Source organism: Urocampus carinirostris, chromosome 5 (assembly GCF_059441175.1).
Source record: "Urocampus carinirostris isolate Australia breed hairy pipefish chromosome 5, RoL_Ucar_1.0, whole genome shotgun sequence".
Classification (NCBI taxonomy): Eukaryota; Metazoa; Chordata; class Actinopteri; order Syngnathiformes; family Syngnathidae; genus Urocampus; species Urocampus carinirostris.
The window spans coordinates 3364145-3379249 of record NC_142353.1 but is presented as its reverse complement, the minus strand read 5'-3'; the positions used below and the strand labels follow the sequence as shown (position 1 = coordinate 3379249).

At 38.6% G+C, this 15105-nt stretch overlaps 2 protein-coding genes across 2 annotated transcripts; both read left to right on the top strand.

Annotated features, from left to right (window-relative positions):
- The first annotated feature begins 1503 nt into the window (after nucleotides 1–1503).
- LOC148364989 (dual specificity protein phosphatase 26-like) lies at nucleotides 1504–5270 on the top strand. Its single transcript, XM_088335351.1, has 3 exons — nucleotides 1504–1738; nucleotides 4005–4216; nucleotides 4300–5270. Exons 1-3 carry the CDS (start codon nucleotides 1560–1562, stop codon nucleotides 4494–4496), a joined length of 588 nt encoding a protein of 195 aa, XP_088191477.1. The 5' UTR covers nucleotides 1504–1559; the 3' UTR covers nucleotides 4497–5270.
- Nucleotides 5271–6973: 1703 nt separating this feature from the next.
- Nucleotides 6974–11720, top strand: LOC148364988 (alpha-1-antitrypsin-like). Its single transcript, XM_088335349.1, has 6 exons — nucleotides 6974–7133; nucleotides 9043–9643; nucleotides 9725–9795; nucleotides 10918–11111; nucleotides 11195–11342; nucleotides 11417–11720. Exons 2-6 carry the CDS (start codon nucleotides 9052–9054, stop codon nucleotides 11609–11611), a joined length of 1200 nt encoding a protein of 399 aa, XP_088191475.1. The 5' UTR covers nucleotides 6974–7133; nucleotides 9043–9051; the 3' UTR covers nucleotides 11612–11720.
- The last annotated feature ends 3385 nt before the right edge of the window (nucleotides 11721–15105 follow it).

Here is a 15105-nt window from a genome sequence, read left to right as displayed (position 1 = left end):
AGGTCTGTCGTTTTTCCTAGATGTTATAATCAATAGCCAACGAGCGAGTGCTTATTTTAATATTATATTTAATATTCTTTTACGTGTAAATATCACGGAAGGTACATGATTAATACCAATGAAATTGAAAAGTCTTCATGTTGAAGATAATACGATTTATTCTTTCAAATTTTAATGAGAAATTCAAAACATGTAGATTGGGGGAACGATCTAAAACATGTCCACAATGCCCAACGCCTGAGACTAGGCATACGTTATATATTTAAATTATCTGATCATGCCTTATCACAGGGAAATACATATGTTTGTTATAAGACCTTGTATATTCTAAACACGGGCTTAACCACCCCAAATTCAACCCAATCACACCCCAAAAATGAAACTCCCCTAAAAAAGGGCAGAACAGGCCTAAATATAATGAAAAACGCCACATTAATTAATAAGGTAGAACAAAACATAAATGTGAGCAACGCAGTGTAGGAAATACTCAACTGCCATGAACTGGTTCAGTCAGTTTGATTTGTAGCACTGGTCTTACCCCCCTTCCTGCTCCTCTCTCACTCAGCCAGTGTCACTTGCGCGGAGCTTGTGGAGGCTCCAGTGTATTACAGTGAAAGTATATTACTTTGAAGGCCCAAGGGTGCGATAATTAAATTTTATAAAAGGAATATTTAAATAATAAAAACGGATTTAAAACGAGGATTCAATTGATAAATATGGCATTTTCAAATAAAAAACCTTTAGCAGAATCCATCCATCCATTATCTGCACTGCTTATCCTCAGTAGGGTCAGGGGGTGTTGGAGCCCATCCCAGCTATATTTGGGCAGTGGGCAGGGGACACCCTGAACTGGTTGCCAGCCAGTCGCAGGGCACACAGAGACAGACAACTCATTCACACCTAGGGAAAATTTGAACCGGCCAATTAACCTGACATTTCTGTTTTTTGAATGTGGGAGGAATCTGGAGTTCCCAGAGGAAACCCATGCAAGCAAAGAAAATGGAAATTCCGCACATGAGGATTTGATCCCATGACCTCAGAACTGTGCTGCGGACGCACTAACCACTCATCCGCCATTTTAATCAAAATGTTACTATAATTGAACTTTACATGTTATATCACTTCAAGTTAAATGAAAAAAAATAGTAACACTCCAGGTGTTTAGCTCTGAACCTAAAATCACCCTAATTCTAAAGATTCTCTTTTTACATCAAACAAATTTATAAGGGTGATTTGTGGCTGGGAAAAAAACACTGTTTTTGTTTGTCCCCTCAGGTTCCATGCAACAGTTAACAATGTTTGTTTCACTGCATTAAGGGCAAGCAGTTTGGTCTTAAAATAGGTAGTAGCTATTTTGAATCTACAGTACAACAGGAGAACCCCAAGTAGTGAGGGCTGGAATCTGCAAGAGGGTGAGATGGGGTCCCACCACATTTGTGACATCCCGCGGTCAGGACAGCTTCCATCTTTTTAAGATTAAGTGAAAATATTTCCCAGGACTTAGAAAAGTCATTGTTGTGGACACCTGAGAAGATTTCCTCAAATTTTCAGCAAAAGTGATGTCGTTTAGATCCAAACTTCCCGGATCCTGGAATGAAAAACCTCCTGCCAGGAAGGTGGAGATCGATTTTAGTTCCCCTGGTTTAGCAGTGTTTGAGTTGGAAAGACTTCTGTTTACTGGCAAAGCAATCATCAGCCATGCAGATGAAGTGTGGCCAAGACTCTACATTGGTGATCAGTAAGTCACTTTTGCTTTCCCCTTGGATGAAAAGGGAAACATTATTTGTATAAATCCATTTGATCACAAATACATTATATTTCATCATGAATATGAATATTGTGAACATGATCTCAAGTTAATATCAATTCATGCACAAGCAAGGAAAAAATCCTATTTTTGTATTCCGGTAATTTTATATTCCCCAAGAAACATTCCACATGCTGGCAGCTGTTCTTTGTGAGTTTCTATCAATGTCCCGAGTTCTATAGAAAACAAAAACAAACACCACCTACCCAGTAAATGAAAACTAAATACAACATTTGGGCTGGTCCATTACTTGGATAAGATTGATCAACCTTCTAGAATAACCCAATCACTTGAGTTAGTCTAAGCAAAATTATATTTAAAACATGTGTAAAGAAAAAAAAAAATCCCTTAGCTGTGTTCAAAATACCTATTTTTATGGCTGTATTCAATCATAATTACTTTATTTTTTGGGTTTGTTTAAAAAAATAAAATGAACACGTTTTGGTGGCTTGTTTTGTTCAAGAGGCCACATTTGAATGTTTCTCTTGTAAATGGCGACCTAATTTTGAAGAACTAGTTGAAAATAGCTCCAGCACCCCCACGACTCTACTGAGGATAAGCGGTGCAGATAATGGATGAGAGTTTAAAACAGGGCCGCACAGCGGCGCAGTGGTTAGCGCATGTGCGGCAAAGTTCTGAGATCATGAGATCGTACCTCCTGTGTGGAGTTTGCATGTTCTCCCCGTGCTTTTTGGAGTTAGAGTTCAATCAGCCTACATTAGTAGCCTTCCATACATATTATAATCAAAGTTTACGAGTGATCTTTTCTAAACACAACACATTTATTCATGGACAATGGGGACGAAACATTTTCATGTTTGGCAGTCAATATGTTGACGGATTTATTTTACCAGTTGAGTGAATGCTATTTTACACCTGAACCGATTCAACATGCTCAACAAACTCAACACGGCCCTTTAGTGACCGGAGAGAGCATTGGGTTTGCATTAATTTAAAAAATAATAACTTTTGATACAGGCATCTTTTGGGTGCTTGAAATATTTGAAAATGCTTAAATTTTAATATATTTTGCAAGGGATCTCTGCAAAACACATGAAATATTCACAGATATACAAAACAAACAAACAAAAAAAACAAGGTTAGATTTTTACACACAGAACATATTTAAGGTTGAACAACAACACAAAATCACTGAAAATGCAAAATAATTAAAAATAAATGATAGATTTTATAATATTATCATTATCTACATCTTAACTCTTCAGTGCTATAAATAAATGATGACTCTATTTTAACCAATTTAGACCCGGATCTGATGAAAAACACACACAAAAATATAAAAATTACAATAAATAAAACAAAAAGCCAATGATCCACAGTCTTTCAGATTGAAAAGTTGAATGCTCTTTGCTTTGGAACTATCAATATCATTAAAATGAGTCCAAATTTGGCACCTTTTTCTGCTTTTTATACATACAGTACTTTCTTTGTTTTATGTTTTCCGTATTGAACATTGGCTTTACTATAGCCATCAATCAATCAATCAATCAATCATTAATAAATGAATCCATAATTTGTGTGGGCTGCACTTAAATGAAAATGATAGTGTTTATTATCTGACGACAAGATGTTGCTGTATTGTTGGTGGAACCAAAAGAAGTGCCACGAAGCACAAAGAAGAATACAAACTACAAAGACTCAATGTGACCAAAAAGCACCATTTTGTTACCAGCCTTTCAAAAAAAAAAACTGAAGAAGAAAAAAGAAAAGATAAAAAGGAAAATAATGAAAAAGTAAGAAAAAGGAGAGAAAAGGGGAAAAAGAAGGAAATAAAGGAATAAATGAAAAACTAAAAAGAAAAATGAGTAAAAGAAAGAAAAAAGAAGAAGGGGTGAAAGAAGAACAAGAAAAAGGTTTGTTTTTTTTCCTTTGGGACTTTTAGCTGTAAGATGGCAGACAATAGCCAGGTTATGTAAAATAAATGCAAACGTCTCGACCTTCAAGTATTTCAAAACATGAATATCATATTTTGCTTATTTTTCTAAATCAATATATATTTGTAATCATTTATTTATTTTACCACTGTAGGCTCTTAATAACACACAGTCCCTTTGAACTTCATAGTAGGGCGGGGGCCAACTCGTGGGCCAATTGGCCCCAGGGGCGGGAGTTGGAGATCCCGAATTAGATTAATTATCTTTCCCTATGATCAAGTTTTTTCCCCCCTGCTAAACAGACGCAGTGCTGAGAATTTGAGTGATTTATCCAGGCATGGAATCACTCACATCCTAAATGTAGCTCACAGTAAACATCGAAGATGTCCTGATATCTACCAGGGATTAAAGATCGCCTACATGGGCATAGAAGCACATGACTCATGCAACTTTGACATGAGTGTCCACTTCCAGGCAGCTGCGGACTTCATCCAAATGGCTTTGGGCAGGGGAGGTAAGATTTGACCCAAAAAAAGAATGCAATTGTAACCTGTGCAACTTAAATATGTTTTATTTGCCGTCTTGTTTTTTTTCCAGGTCATGTTCTGGTGCATTGTCATGTCGGGGTCAGTCGTTCAGCCACTCTGGTGCTGGCATACTTGATGCTTAAGCAGAGGCTGACACTCGTGGAGGCAATATGTGCCGTAAAAGACAACCGGGGCGTCAGTCCCAACCGAGGTTTTCTTCGACAGCTCATCCGCCTGGACGGGGAACTTTTTGGCAAATATAGATAAAACCCGAAAGAGCAAGGTCTTTGTTTCACCCATGAAGTCATTACATTTTGATGTCACTTTTCTCAACCATTAGTCCATTGTTTACATCAGTGGTCGGAAACCTCTGGCTCATTAGCCATATATGGCTGTTTTCATAAGTACATTTGGCTCAGTGATAAAATACCAACCGTTGCAAATCCCTCTGTAGCGTTCCATTTTTAGCAAGATTAATATTGGAATTAAGATGTGCTAGCTTTCTTTTTTCCATTTTCCATTTTTTTCTTTTTTTCCTCTACTTTAGTTTTGCTCAGGAGGTAGAGCGCTCGTCTTGGGATCAAGAGATCGCAGTTCGAATCCTGGCTCCTCCGTGTTACATGTCGAAGTGTCCTTGGGCAAAACACTGAACCCCTAATGCCTCCAATAAGCAGGTTAGCGCCTTATATGGCTGCACGGCCGCTATTGGGAAATGTGAAGCACACTGTAAAGCGCTTTGGGAAGTCTTGACTTGAAAAGCGCTATATAAATGCAGATCATTTCATTTCATTTTCATTTCATTCCCGTTTTCCTTTTCTGCCTCTTCATTCTTATTTTGTTGTAGAAAATAAACTTGCATTTGTAGAATATATTTGCATACATTTAGAAAGAAATGTAGAAAGATTTGCTTACAGTTGGGAGAATTGTTGTTTACATCTCGGGAAGGTCTCGGCGAATAAACAATCCTCCTTAAGGGAGGACAACAGATAACGGCAAAGGGCAAGGTGACATAAACTGGCATAATCTTAAAAACACTTCCAAATAAGGACGGAACCCTGGGCATGTATGCCTTCAGGCGTGAAAAGGGATGGGGCCAAATCGGGTACACGTGCTATGTTGAAAACTATAAAGACACACGCATATCTTTGATTCACTGAGTCTCTTGTTGAAATTGTGTATCAATAAAAATAACTCCCTCTTATGTCATTTTGATTCCTGCATTTCTTTGAACACGTACGAGGCGATTCAACAAATTGGTCTTATCTTCAACAATTTCTTCTTCACTAATTTTTTTTCCTTAAAACAGAGACTCTTGCCATCCTTTTAGTTTTTTTTTTTGAGAAAGGCTGGGTATAAATTGGAAGAAAAGGAGTGTTTTTTGCTGACTTTCAGTCCCTGTAGTTTGTCGTCTTGCTTGGACTCAGTTTGGGTTGCACAAAACAATACATGTAGGGGACAAATATAAAACACTGTCCCTTTAAGAACAGCAGCTTTTTTTGAGGAAAAACCCATTTCGCCCAATCTTGCCCCTCCTAGCTTTAGCGGGGCCCAAATCACTTGAGTTTGAGACTACTTAATGCGGGAGCTCATTAAATAATTCATTTTCACTGTTGAGACACTTTATAATAAAAACCTATCCATCCATCCATCCATCCATCCATCCATCCATCCATCCATCCATCCATCCATCCATCCATTAGCTGCGCCACTTTTCGAATGTGGAAGGAAATCGGAGTGCCCGGAGGAAACCCACACTGGCACGGGGAGAACAAGAATCCACACAGGAAGGTTTGCCCTCATGACCTCAGAACTGTGCCACACACGCGCTAACTGCGCTGCTAAGTGCCTACTCATATTCAAGAAATATTTGTCTTGAGGGTAAAGATAACATTTTCCAGATAATAGGTACAAATATTGTCAATAATGTTATGTAATGTTTTTGGAATGTGGGAGGAAACCGGAGTGCCGGGAAAAAACCCACGCAAGCACGGGGAGAACATGCAAACTCCGCACAGGAAGGCTGGTAGCTGGATTTGAACCCATGACCTCAGATCTGTGCCACGCACGCGCTAACCACTGCCCCGCCGTGCCGCAAAACCTATACAACAAACTGTAATTACCCAAAAACGCCAGTCAAGCACACAGAACGACAAAAGACAAGAAAGAGACAGTCTTACCTGCCTGCCCCCACTGCACGTCACTGGTTTTCATTATGCAATATTCAGCAGCAAAATCTCCTGTGCAAAACTAATAAACTTACAGTAAAAAAATCGAATTTCAAGACATTGCACTCATTTAGGTTCCTTTTGGCAAATCTCATTTTTTTTGCATTGCATACATAAGTAAATTACAGAGTTTATTGAAACACAGGTTTCTGTACACACAACCTCATTCTTTATCTGCTCTGTGCAAACTTTTGTGTTGTCACACTGGGGCAGCAAACATTGCGGTAAAGCACATAGGAAAGGACAATAATCCAAAGTCCAGATGCTTTGCCTCATTGTTGGAATGTAAATTAAAATATTATTGGTGATTTAAGAAAAATGCTACTGACAGGTCAATTATCTCTTAATTAGAAACAACCTTGCTTTTAGCAAACTGGTTTGAGGTCAATGTCAATTTGTTCCTCTGCACTGTTTCCTATTTCACAAAATGGCATGAAATGTACCGATTGTTTGTCTGAAAGTGTAAATCAGCATGGCAAGCTTCCTTTCCCCGATGTAGGTGAAAGTGCCAAGCACGATCATCTGTATTCTGCTTCAACCAACCACTTGCTGATACACTGGGAGGAGTCAAGACATAAGGGCGGAGAACCCACTCGCTATAAGTGTATAAATTACTTCGGATTGTCTGGCTTGTGTACTGGGGTTGTTGTTTTGAGGAGAAAAACCTAGTCAGTGATTGGTAAGTAGTTCAATGCCTGCTTTTTATTTTATTTTTGATTTTTTTCCCCCCCACTCTTACAATTTTTAAAATGAAATCACGTGAGCCATAAATTTCTTCCCTCGTTTTGATTTTCAGGAAAATGTCTGCTCTATTCTTTTGAGCTCCAAATTGTTAAACATATTAACAGATACTGTACTGTATTCAAAATATTATTTGGATTCAAAAGCAGATTGACATAATGGAAAATGAAGCATAAAGGCTCTTTGAACAAATATTCAATAGAAAAAATATTTACTTTTCAACTTTATAAGGACACTTCAAACTATGCACCCCACCTTTGAATTCATTAGACGAAAATTCAAACATCCCTGCATAGAATTTTAACAATGAGTTCAAGGTGCAATGACTAGTTCTTTGTCAATTTAACATTTCAAAGTTGAAAGATTCATAATACTGCATCTTGAACCTTTTCCTATTAGCACTGCTAAATGCAAAGCACATTTTTCGTACCTAAAAAAAAAAAAAGAACTTAAAGTTTAGCTGCTTGTTATATATGAGGTTTTACGGTAGTAAATTAGCGTATTGGTGCAATGATTGATCAGTCGAAAAATATTGCTGACTGCAATCACGAAACATTGGGTGCACCGGGAATCAAACCTGGGTCAAGTGGTGAGATTAACAAATCCTAAACACTAGACTACCAGTGATATAGATGATTGACAAAAAGGCATTAATTTAATATCATTATCACACTATTTTTAGCCACGTACCAGAGATTAATGTGAGAGACTGGCAAAAACAGAAAGTCATCCTGAAGATTTCATAACTTTATGTGAAATGGGTAGTCTGTGCAGCCCTTTGAGATTACTTGTGATTAAGGGATATACAAATAACATGACTTGACTTGACTTGACTTTAAATCACAAGGCCATTTTTCAAAGCAGCTGTCTCTATTGACAGACAGATGAATGTGATCTTGTTTTTTTTTGTAGGTAGTATACGGTGAAGGGAGTGCAGGTACTTTTTGTCAGGGTCACTCTAGTGTACACCATGTAATTACCAGGTTGTAATTTTTTTGAAGTTAAGTAAACCACTAAAACATCATTCAGCTAGTTAGAAATCATATTTACCAGAGAACTGAAATTTATTTACTAGAAAACCAATTTTCAGAACCTCTGTGCAGGTGAATCAGGTATTCCTAGGGACTACCTGGTGCCCGCGGGCGTCACATTTGAGACCCCTGCTCTACACTGATTCGGTTTCACCCCGTTGGCAGAAAATAATGGTTAATAATTGTGTTCATTTTAAATATTATTATTTTTCCATAAAAAAATATAGAAAATGCTGACATTTGTATGCATTTTTGTTTAATGTTAAGATATTTGACAAACACTTTGATTTATTAATATTGTTTTACATTATAAAATATTCTATTGTTTAGTGCACTATTTTTCCATACTTCCAAAAATTCAATATTTGAACATAGGAAAAATTTAAAATGTATTTCCTAAAAGTTCGATTCCTCAATTAATCGAAAGAATATTCGCCCTGAAATGTTGCATGAAAATGTCTACACTTCATAACTCTAAGTCAGGAGATAGAGGCAGGGAGTAACAAAATTCCAAATTCTGTATTTAAAGCTTCATTTCAAAAACTTGAGAAATACCTTTTGGATGAAAGATTTGTTTTAGAGCAATTGTGGCAGGAATGCACAAATGAAAATGTCTGGGCCAGGGCCACCGTAATCATGCTAATAGCGGCCACAGGAATATTGGCAGCTGGATCCGAACTGTAAATACAATGCACTATTTACGTTGTAGGAGTAAATTAGACTTCTGTCAATGTATTGTTTGATTGTTTGACACTTGTAAACTTAATCTTGTGCAATCCAAAAATCAATGTTGCCTGTTTGAACCATCCTCCACAGTCTGCAACCATGCATGGGGCCCTGAAGTTCTGGATCTTATCAGCCGTGGTCTGTTTGGGAAGAGGTGACCACCATGAAGGCCACACGACTGACGACTTCTCCCTTGTGAGCTCGGGGAACAAAGAGTTCGCCTTCCAGCTGTACCGGAAGTTGGCGGCCAATTCTAACAACCAGGGCAAGAACATCTTTTACTCTCCCAGCAGCGTGTCTGTCGCCTTGGCTGCCTTGTCTGTTGGAGCTCGCGAGGAAACCCATCAACAGCTGCTAAGTGGTCTGGGTTACAACAGCTCCTTAGTTACGCAGAATAACGTCAACAAGGCGTTTAGCGAGCTCATCAAAAGGCACGATAACTCCTCTGACATCAGTGAAGGGACGGCTGTGTTCCTGGGTGAAAGCTTCGAGACACGCCCCGAGTTCCTGAAAGATTTGAAAGAATCTTTTCATTCCGATGTGTCGAAAGTGAACTTCCAGCAGAAGAAAGAAAGCGCTGACATCATCAATAAATATGTGTCTGATAAGACGCACGGCAAGATTGACCAGCTGGTTAAAGAGCTGGATGAGGGGACCATCATGTTCCTTGCAAGCTACATCTACTTCAAAGGTACACGAAAGATCAGACTTGATTCTTTTTAAGTTTGTTTTGATTTGAAAATGTTTATGTTGTTTCATTTCTGTTACACAGGAATGTGGGACACCCCTTTCCTAACCGAGAGCACAAAAGAGGCCACATTTAATGTTGATGAGAATACAAAGGTTAGTCTTGAGCTTGGGTAAAAAAAAAGTTATACTGATTAGTGTATTTTTTCACGCATAAGCGTTCAGTAGTGTTACGTCTGAATCAATCAAACCCTAAATAACTGTTTTAAGTCAATGAAACATTTATTGCAGTTACAGATGCGAAGCTTAAATAAAAGCATCAATACTGATCTCATAAATCTGCACCATTATTTTGAAATACAGCCACATTTCTCTCACCGCAATCCTATTTCTTTCTGCAAAAAATCCAACCTCCTTTATTTTGTTGAAGATTTTAATGCAGCTGAGTGTTTAGCGCGTCTGCGGCACAGATCTGAGATCATGGGTTTAAATCCAGCTCCGAGCCTTCCGGTGCGGAGTTTGCATGGTCTCCCCGTGCTTGCGTGGGTTTTCTCCGGGCACTCCGTTTTCCTCCGACATTCCAAAAACATGCATGTTAGGTTAATTGGCTGGTCCAAATTATCCCTAGGTGTAAATGAGAGAGTCAGTTGTACGTCTGTGGCAACCATCGACCAGTTCCAGAAACCCTACTGAGGATAAGTGGTACAGATAATGTTTGGTGTATGGATGGATTTACTCTATCCCACAGAGTGTGTTCATTGAAGATGTTTTATTTTATCGCCATCGAAGGTAATGCTTAAAGTCGAGACTGTCTTGTCTTAATTCTGGAATAAGTTTTTCTTCAATTTAAAAGGTCTGTCTGACTGAAGCAGTGGACATGAAGAGGGTCGTGGGAGGTGCTTGAGCCCATCCCAGCTGTCTTTGGGCAATGGGCAAGGGACACCCTGAATCGGTTGTCAGACAGTCACAGGGCACACAGAGACAGACAGCTCACTCAGTCATTCACACCTAGGGACAATTTTGACCGGCCAATCAACCTGACAAGCATGATTTTTTTGGAAGTGGGAGGAAACCAGAGTGCCTGGAAGAGGCCCACACAAGCATAAAATGCATTGGCACATTGGAATTACTTAATAAGTATTGATGGACAGAATGTAATTAACATCACATGATTCAGATATTATCAGACCAGCAGAGAAAACCTCATAGGACCAGAGGTCATACTACAGTTACCGATTTTAAAAAAGATGCACTAACATTTCTCTGATGATCCTTTAGGTTTCTGTCCAGATGATGAACAAGGAAGATACCTTTTACATTTATCATGACTTGGAAGTTAACACGACAATCCTGCGCCTTCCCTTCAACACCTCTTACTCCATGCTGCTGCTATTGCCTGAAAACATGGCCACACTGGAAAAAGAAATATGCCCACAACATATCACCAAATGGTCTAAATGGATGAAACAGAGGTTGATAAAATACACACATTTTTCAAGGAAGAAACATCGTCATGCTGGAGTGACCATTTGAATCGCTGTATGTTTTCTTTTAGGACATATAACATCGGAGTTCCCAGGTTTTCTATTAAGACTGAATACTCTCTGAAGGAGGTTCTGACTGAAATGGGAATGACGCACATGTTTGACCATCGAGCAGATTTGAGTGGCATTGCAGAGGGGAAGAAACTGGTTGTTTCAAAAGTAAGGATTTTTCCCTATTTAATGTAAACCTCTTAAAAGTATTTTTTGGGCTCTTACGCTATCTTCTATTGCAGGCCGTGCACAAAGCTACCCTTGATGTTGACGAAGCAGGAGCCACTGCAACAGCCGCTACAGGAATTGGCATCACTCTTATGTCTTTCCAACACGTCCCTGAGCTGAAGTTTGATCGCCCATTCATGGTCCTTATCACAGAGAACACCACAAATGACATTCTGTTTTTGGGCAAGATCATTAATCCAACCATCTGATGGACCTGAGTTGCCCTATCGTCAAGGAATAGTCATCCTGGTCCCTTTTGTAATCACATTATTTTCACTCTTCTTGGTAAATAAAAACTTGACTCTAAGCAACTCAAAAGGATATGTGTAATTATTAAGGGTTCAAACTTCCACTTTTTTAACCTATATTGTCTGAAGCAGAGGTCTCAAACTCATTTGAGTTGGGGGCCGCTGAAGTTGAGGTTAGGCCAAATGGGGGTTTGCACAAAAACAGCGCTGTAAAAACATTCTACTGTTCCTAAAGGGACAGTGTTATATTTGTTGACTAGATGTCAGTGTAGTGTAGTGTAAGTGTAGTGTAGTGTAGTGTAGTGCAACCAGAAATGAGTCCAAGGAAGACTACAAACTACAGAGACTGAAAGTGAGCAAAAAGCACCCTTTTCCTTCTAATTTTTACCCAGCCTTTCACAAAGAAAGCCAAAAAGAAGGGGAAAAGTTGGGAAGAAGAAATATGGAAAAAAGGGAGAAAAGTAAAACGGGAAAAAAGGGCAAGTAGAGGGAAAAAAAGAAAAAGGGAAAAATTGAGGGGAAAAAGGAAAAGAAAAAGAAAAGAATTTAAGAGATAAAGGACAAAAATGGAAAAAAGCACATTTCTCTTTTATCCTGATTCTTTTTAATTATTCTTTTCCTTTTTTTCTTGAGTTTTACTTTTTGTCTTTTCCTTTTTCCTTTTTATCTTTTCCAGCTCAGTGGCCTTGGGGGTATGGCGCCCGCCCCGAGACTGGGAGGTTGTGGTTCAAGCCTCGGCCGAGTCATACCTAAGACTTAAACATTGGCACCTGTTGGCTCCCTGCTTGGCGTTCAGCATTAGGGGTTGGAATTGGGGGGTTTGGTCACCTAATGACTCCCAACACCTCAGTTGGGTTGAGCGAGGGGGCTGGGAATACCCTCCTCTGAATCAACCTCCCAAAAAGAGTCAGAAATGACTCTAGCCACCTCCCACAAGGGGGATATGGCTGTGGTATATATATATATATATATGTATATATATATATATATATATATATATATATATATATATATATATATATATATATATATATATACATATATCTTTTCTTTGTTCTTTTTTTTATCCTTTTATATTTTATTTTATGTTGTTTCTTTTCTTATTTCTCTTTTTTAAAAAGTAATAAGGTGCATTTTGGTCACTTTGGCTGTATGTATTTTGTGTTCTCCTGCTGGGCCCTTTAGCACTGGTTTTCAGTGGCACGACAGACTACAGTGACATCAAGGGGGCAAATAATACACAACTATCCCTTTAACTTGCATATTTAGGCAGGGGCCTCTAACTATTATCTTGGTGGCCCCAATTAGTCCGCTGGCCGCGAGATTGCATTCTCAAAATAACAGCTTGAGACAGGAGTGTCAAACTCATTTTAGCTCGGGGGCCACATGTTGGAAAAAACATTGACACCGGGGGCAGACTAGTGAATTAATGGCATAAAACGTGTGCCTTAGCTGGACGGCTTGGGGTCTTCTCAGAGGGTCACAATTAAGTTATCCTTTAAGAATGTAAGATGTGATTATACTACAATTATTCAGTATGTGTTTTTTCTTTTCTAACATTTAATCTCTTCTAGTGTTTATCAACTGTGCATTTGAAAAAAAGAAAAAAGAAGCATAAAAACAATTGAATTGATTTTAACTAAAGTGTGGTTTATTTTACCCAGTGAGGACTGAAAAGTGACAAAAATGGCATAGAACTCTAATTTAAATGATTCAATTTAATTACTTAAAAGTATTTCTGCTTTTTATTTTCTTATTAAAATGTGTACTTGCACAAGGGAGCTTTGCTTTCATATCCATCATAGAAAGGAGCTAAAGTTTTTTTAAATTTTAAAAAGACATCCGGGTGCTAATTTTAAAATTTTGTATATGTCAAATGCGCCTCCCGGACTTGCATCTTGCAACCAAAATAACATAAGATTGGGTTTCCTCAGTATTCTCTGGTTGATTATTGCTAGTCAGCTAATACAGTTACAGTGGGTGCTTTGTGTCTGCTGCCTGGCTTGCCCGACATCTAGTGGACATATTTAAAACAGCAAGCTATTGTTTGACACTACGGAGTTCATTTTTATCTTGTCCTCTCGGCATTTATTATTATTATTATTATTATTATTGTCTCAAAGGCCACATAAAATGATGCGGCGTGCCACATTTAGCCCGGGATACATGAGTTTGACACATGTGTTGTAGTTCACCCAAAATTGAGTGCGACAAAGCACGGAGGCTCAAAGTGACCAAAGCAAACCATTTTTCCTGTCATATTTTTTGCCCAGCATTTCGATTTTTTTTCTTTTTTGGGTACCCATAGCAGCAAGGTAGCGGACAATTATGTCAGCCCCCTCTAGGTCAGCCTCATGTTATGTAAAATAAACAAAACATTCTTGACCTACAAGCAGAAATGGACATTTATATTATAGTTCATGAATTTTTGCTTGTTATTCAAATCTAAATATATTTATGATTAATCAGGCCCGTACCACTAGTAGGCGCTAAATAATATACAATGTGCCTTTGCGCTCAAGTTCTTACTTGAAATAAATCTGTGACGAGGAGGAGCAGGACTTATGAAATGAAATGAAATTAAATGATCTGCATTTATATAGCGCTTTTCAAGTCAAGACTTCCCAAAGCGCTTTACAGTGTGCTTCACATTTCCCAATAGCGGCCGTGCAGCCATATAAGGCGCTAACCTGCTTATTGGGGGTATTAGGGGTTCAGTGTCTTACAAGATGGCGGCCGTGCTGCACTTCAAACTGCTTCTCTATCTTTCTGGCTTTGAATATCTGTGCTCCCTAATTCGCTACCAGTGATGGGAATTCCGGCTTTTTTAGAGAACCGTCCCTTTAGGCTTTTAAATGATTCTTTTGTTTTTTTTTATTCGCGATAACCATTATTGTTTCAAAATATAGGGAAGTTGGTGGATGTATCCCTTAACCACTAGAGTCGCAGGGCACCATTTCCTGTGGCGTCTTGGGCAAGTACAGCCTGGTGGTGCCCATCCATGTCCAGGCCATCAACAATTAGCAAATTTAAACTTTCTGAATGTTTACACTAAGCAACACAGAGATGGCGCTACTCACATTGACCAGTCAGTTGAGCCTTAGAGAGAGAGAGAGAGAGAGAGAGAGAGAGAGAGAGAGAGAGAGAATGAGCAAAAAGAGGATAATAGATGGAAAAATAATGAGAGAGAGAGAAAGAGAGTGAAAGAGGGAGGAAGATGGATAAAGAGACAAAGAGAGAGACAGGGAGAAAGAGAGAATAATAAAGAGAAAATAAGAGAAAGAAAAAGACAGACAGGGAGACCGAGAAAAAGAGCACGAGAAAAAGAATGCGATAGAGAAAGAGAGAGAGAGAGAGAGAGAGAGAGAGAGAATGTGGGAGAAATAAAAAGTGAGAGCGGTGACACAAAAAGAAAGAAAGAAAGAAAGAAAGAAAGAAAGAAAGAAAGAAAGAAA

Excerpts from the sequence above, each read along its gene's own strand:
- LOC148364989 (XM_088335351.1), top strand. The coding sequence starts at position 1,560 with ATGTCGTTTAGATCCAAACTTCCCGGATCCTGGAATGAAAAACCTCCT. Across the intron at positions 1,739-4,004 it reads AGACTCTACATTGGTGATCA|ACGCAGTGCTGAGAATTTGA; the intron begins GTAAGTCACTTT and ends CCTGCTAAACAG. Across the intron at positions 4,217-4,299 it reads AATGGCTTTGGGCAGGGGAG|GTCATGTTCTGGTGCATTGT; the intron begins GTAAGATTTGAC and ends TTTTTTTTCCAG.
- LOC148364988 (XM_088335349.1), top strand. The coding sequence starts at position 9,052 with ATGCATGGGGCCCTGAAGTTCTGGATCTTATCAGCCGTGGTCTGTTTG. Across the intron at positions 11,112-11,194 it reads TCTAAATGGATGAAACAGAG|GACATATAACATCGGAGTTC; the intron begins GTTGATAAAATA and ends GTTTTCTTTTAG. Across the intron at positions 11,343-11,416 it reads AGAAACTGGTTGTTTCAAAA|GCCGTGCACAAAGCTACCCT; the intron begins GTAAGGATTTTT and ends CTTCTATTGCAG.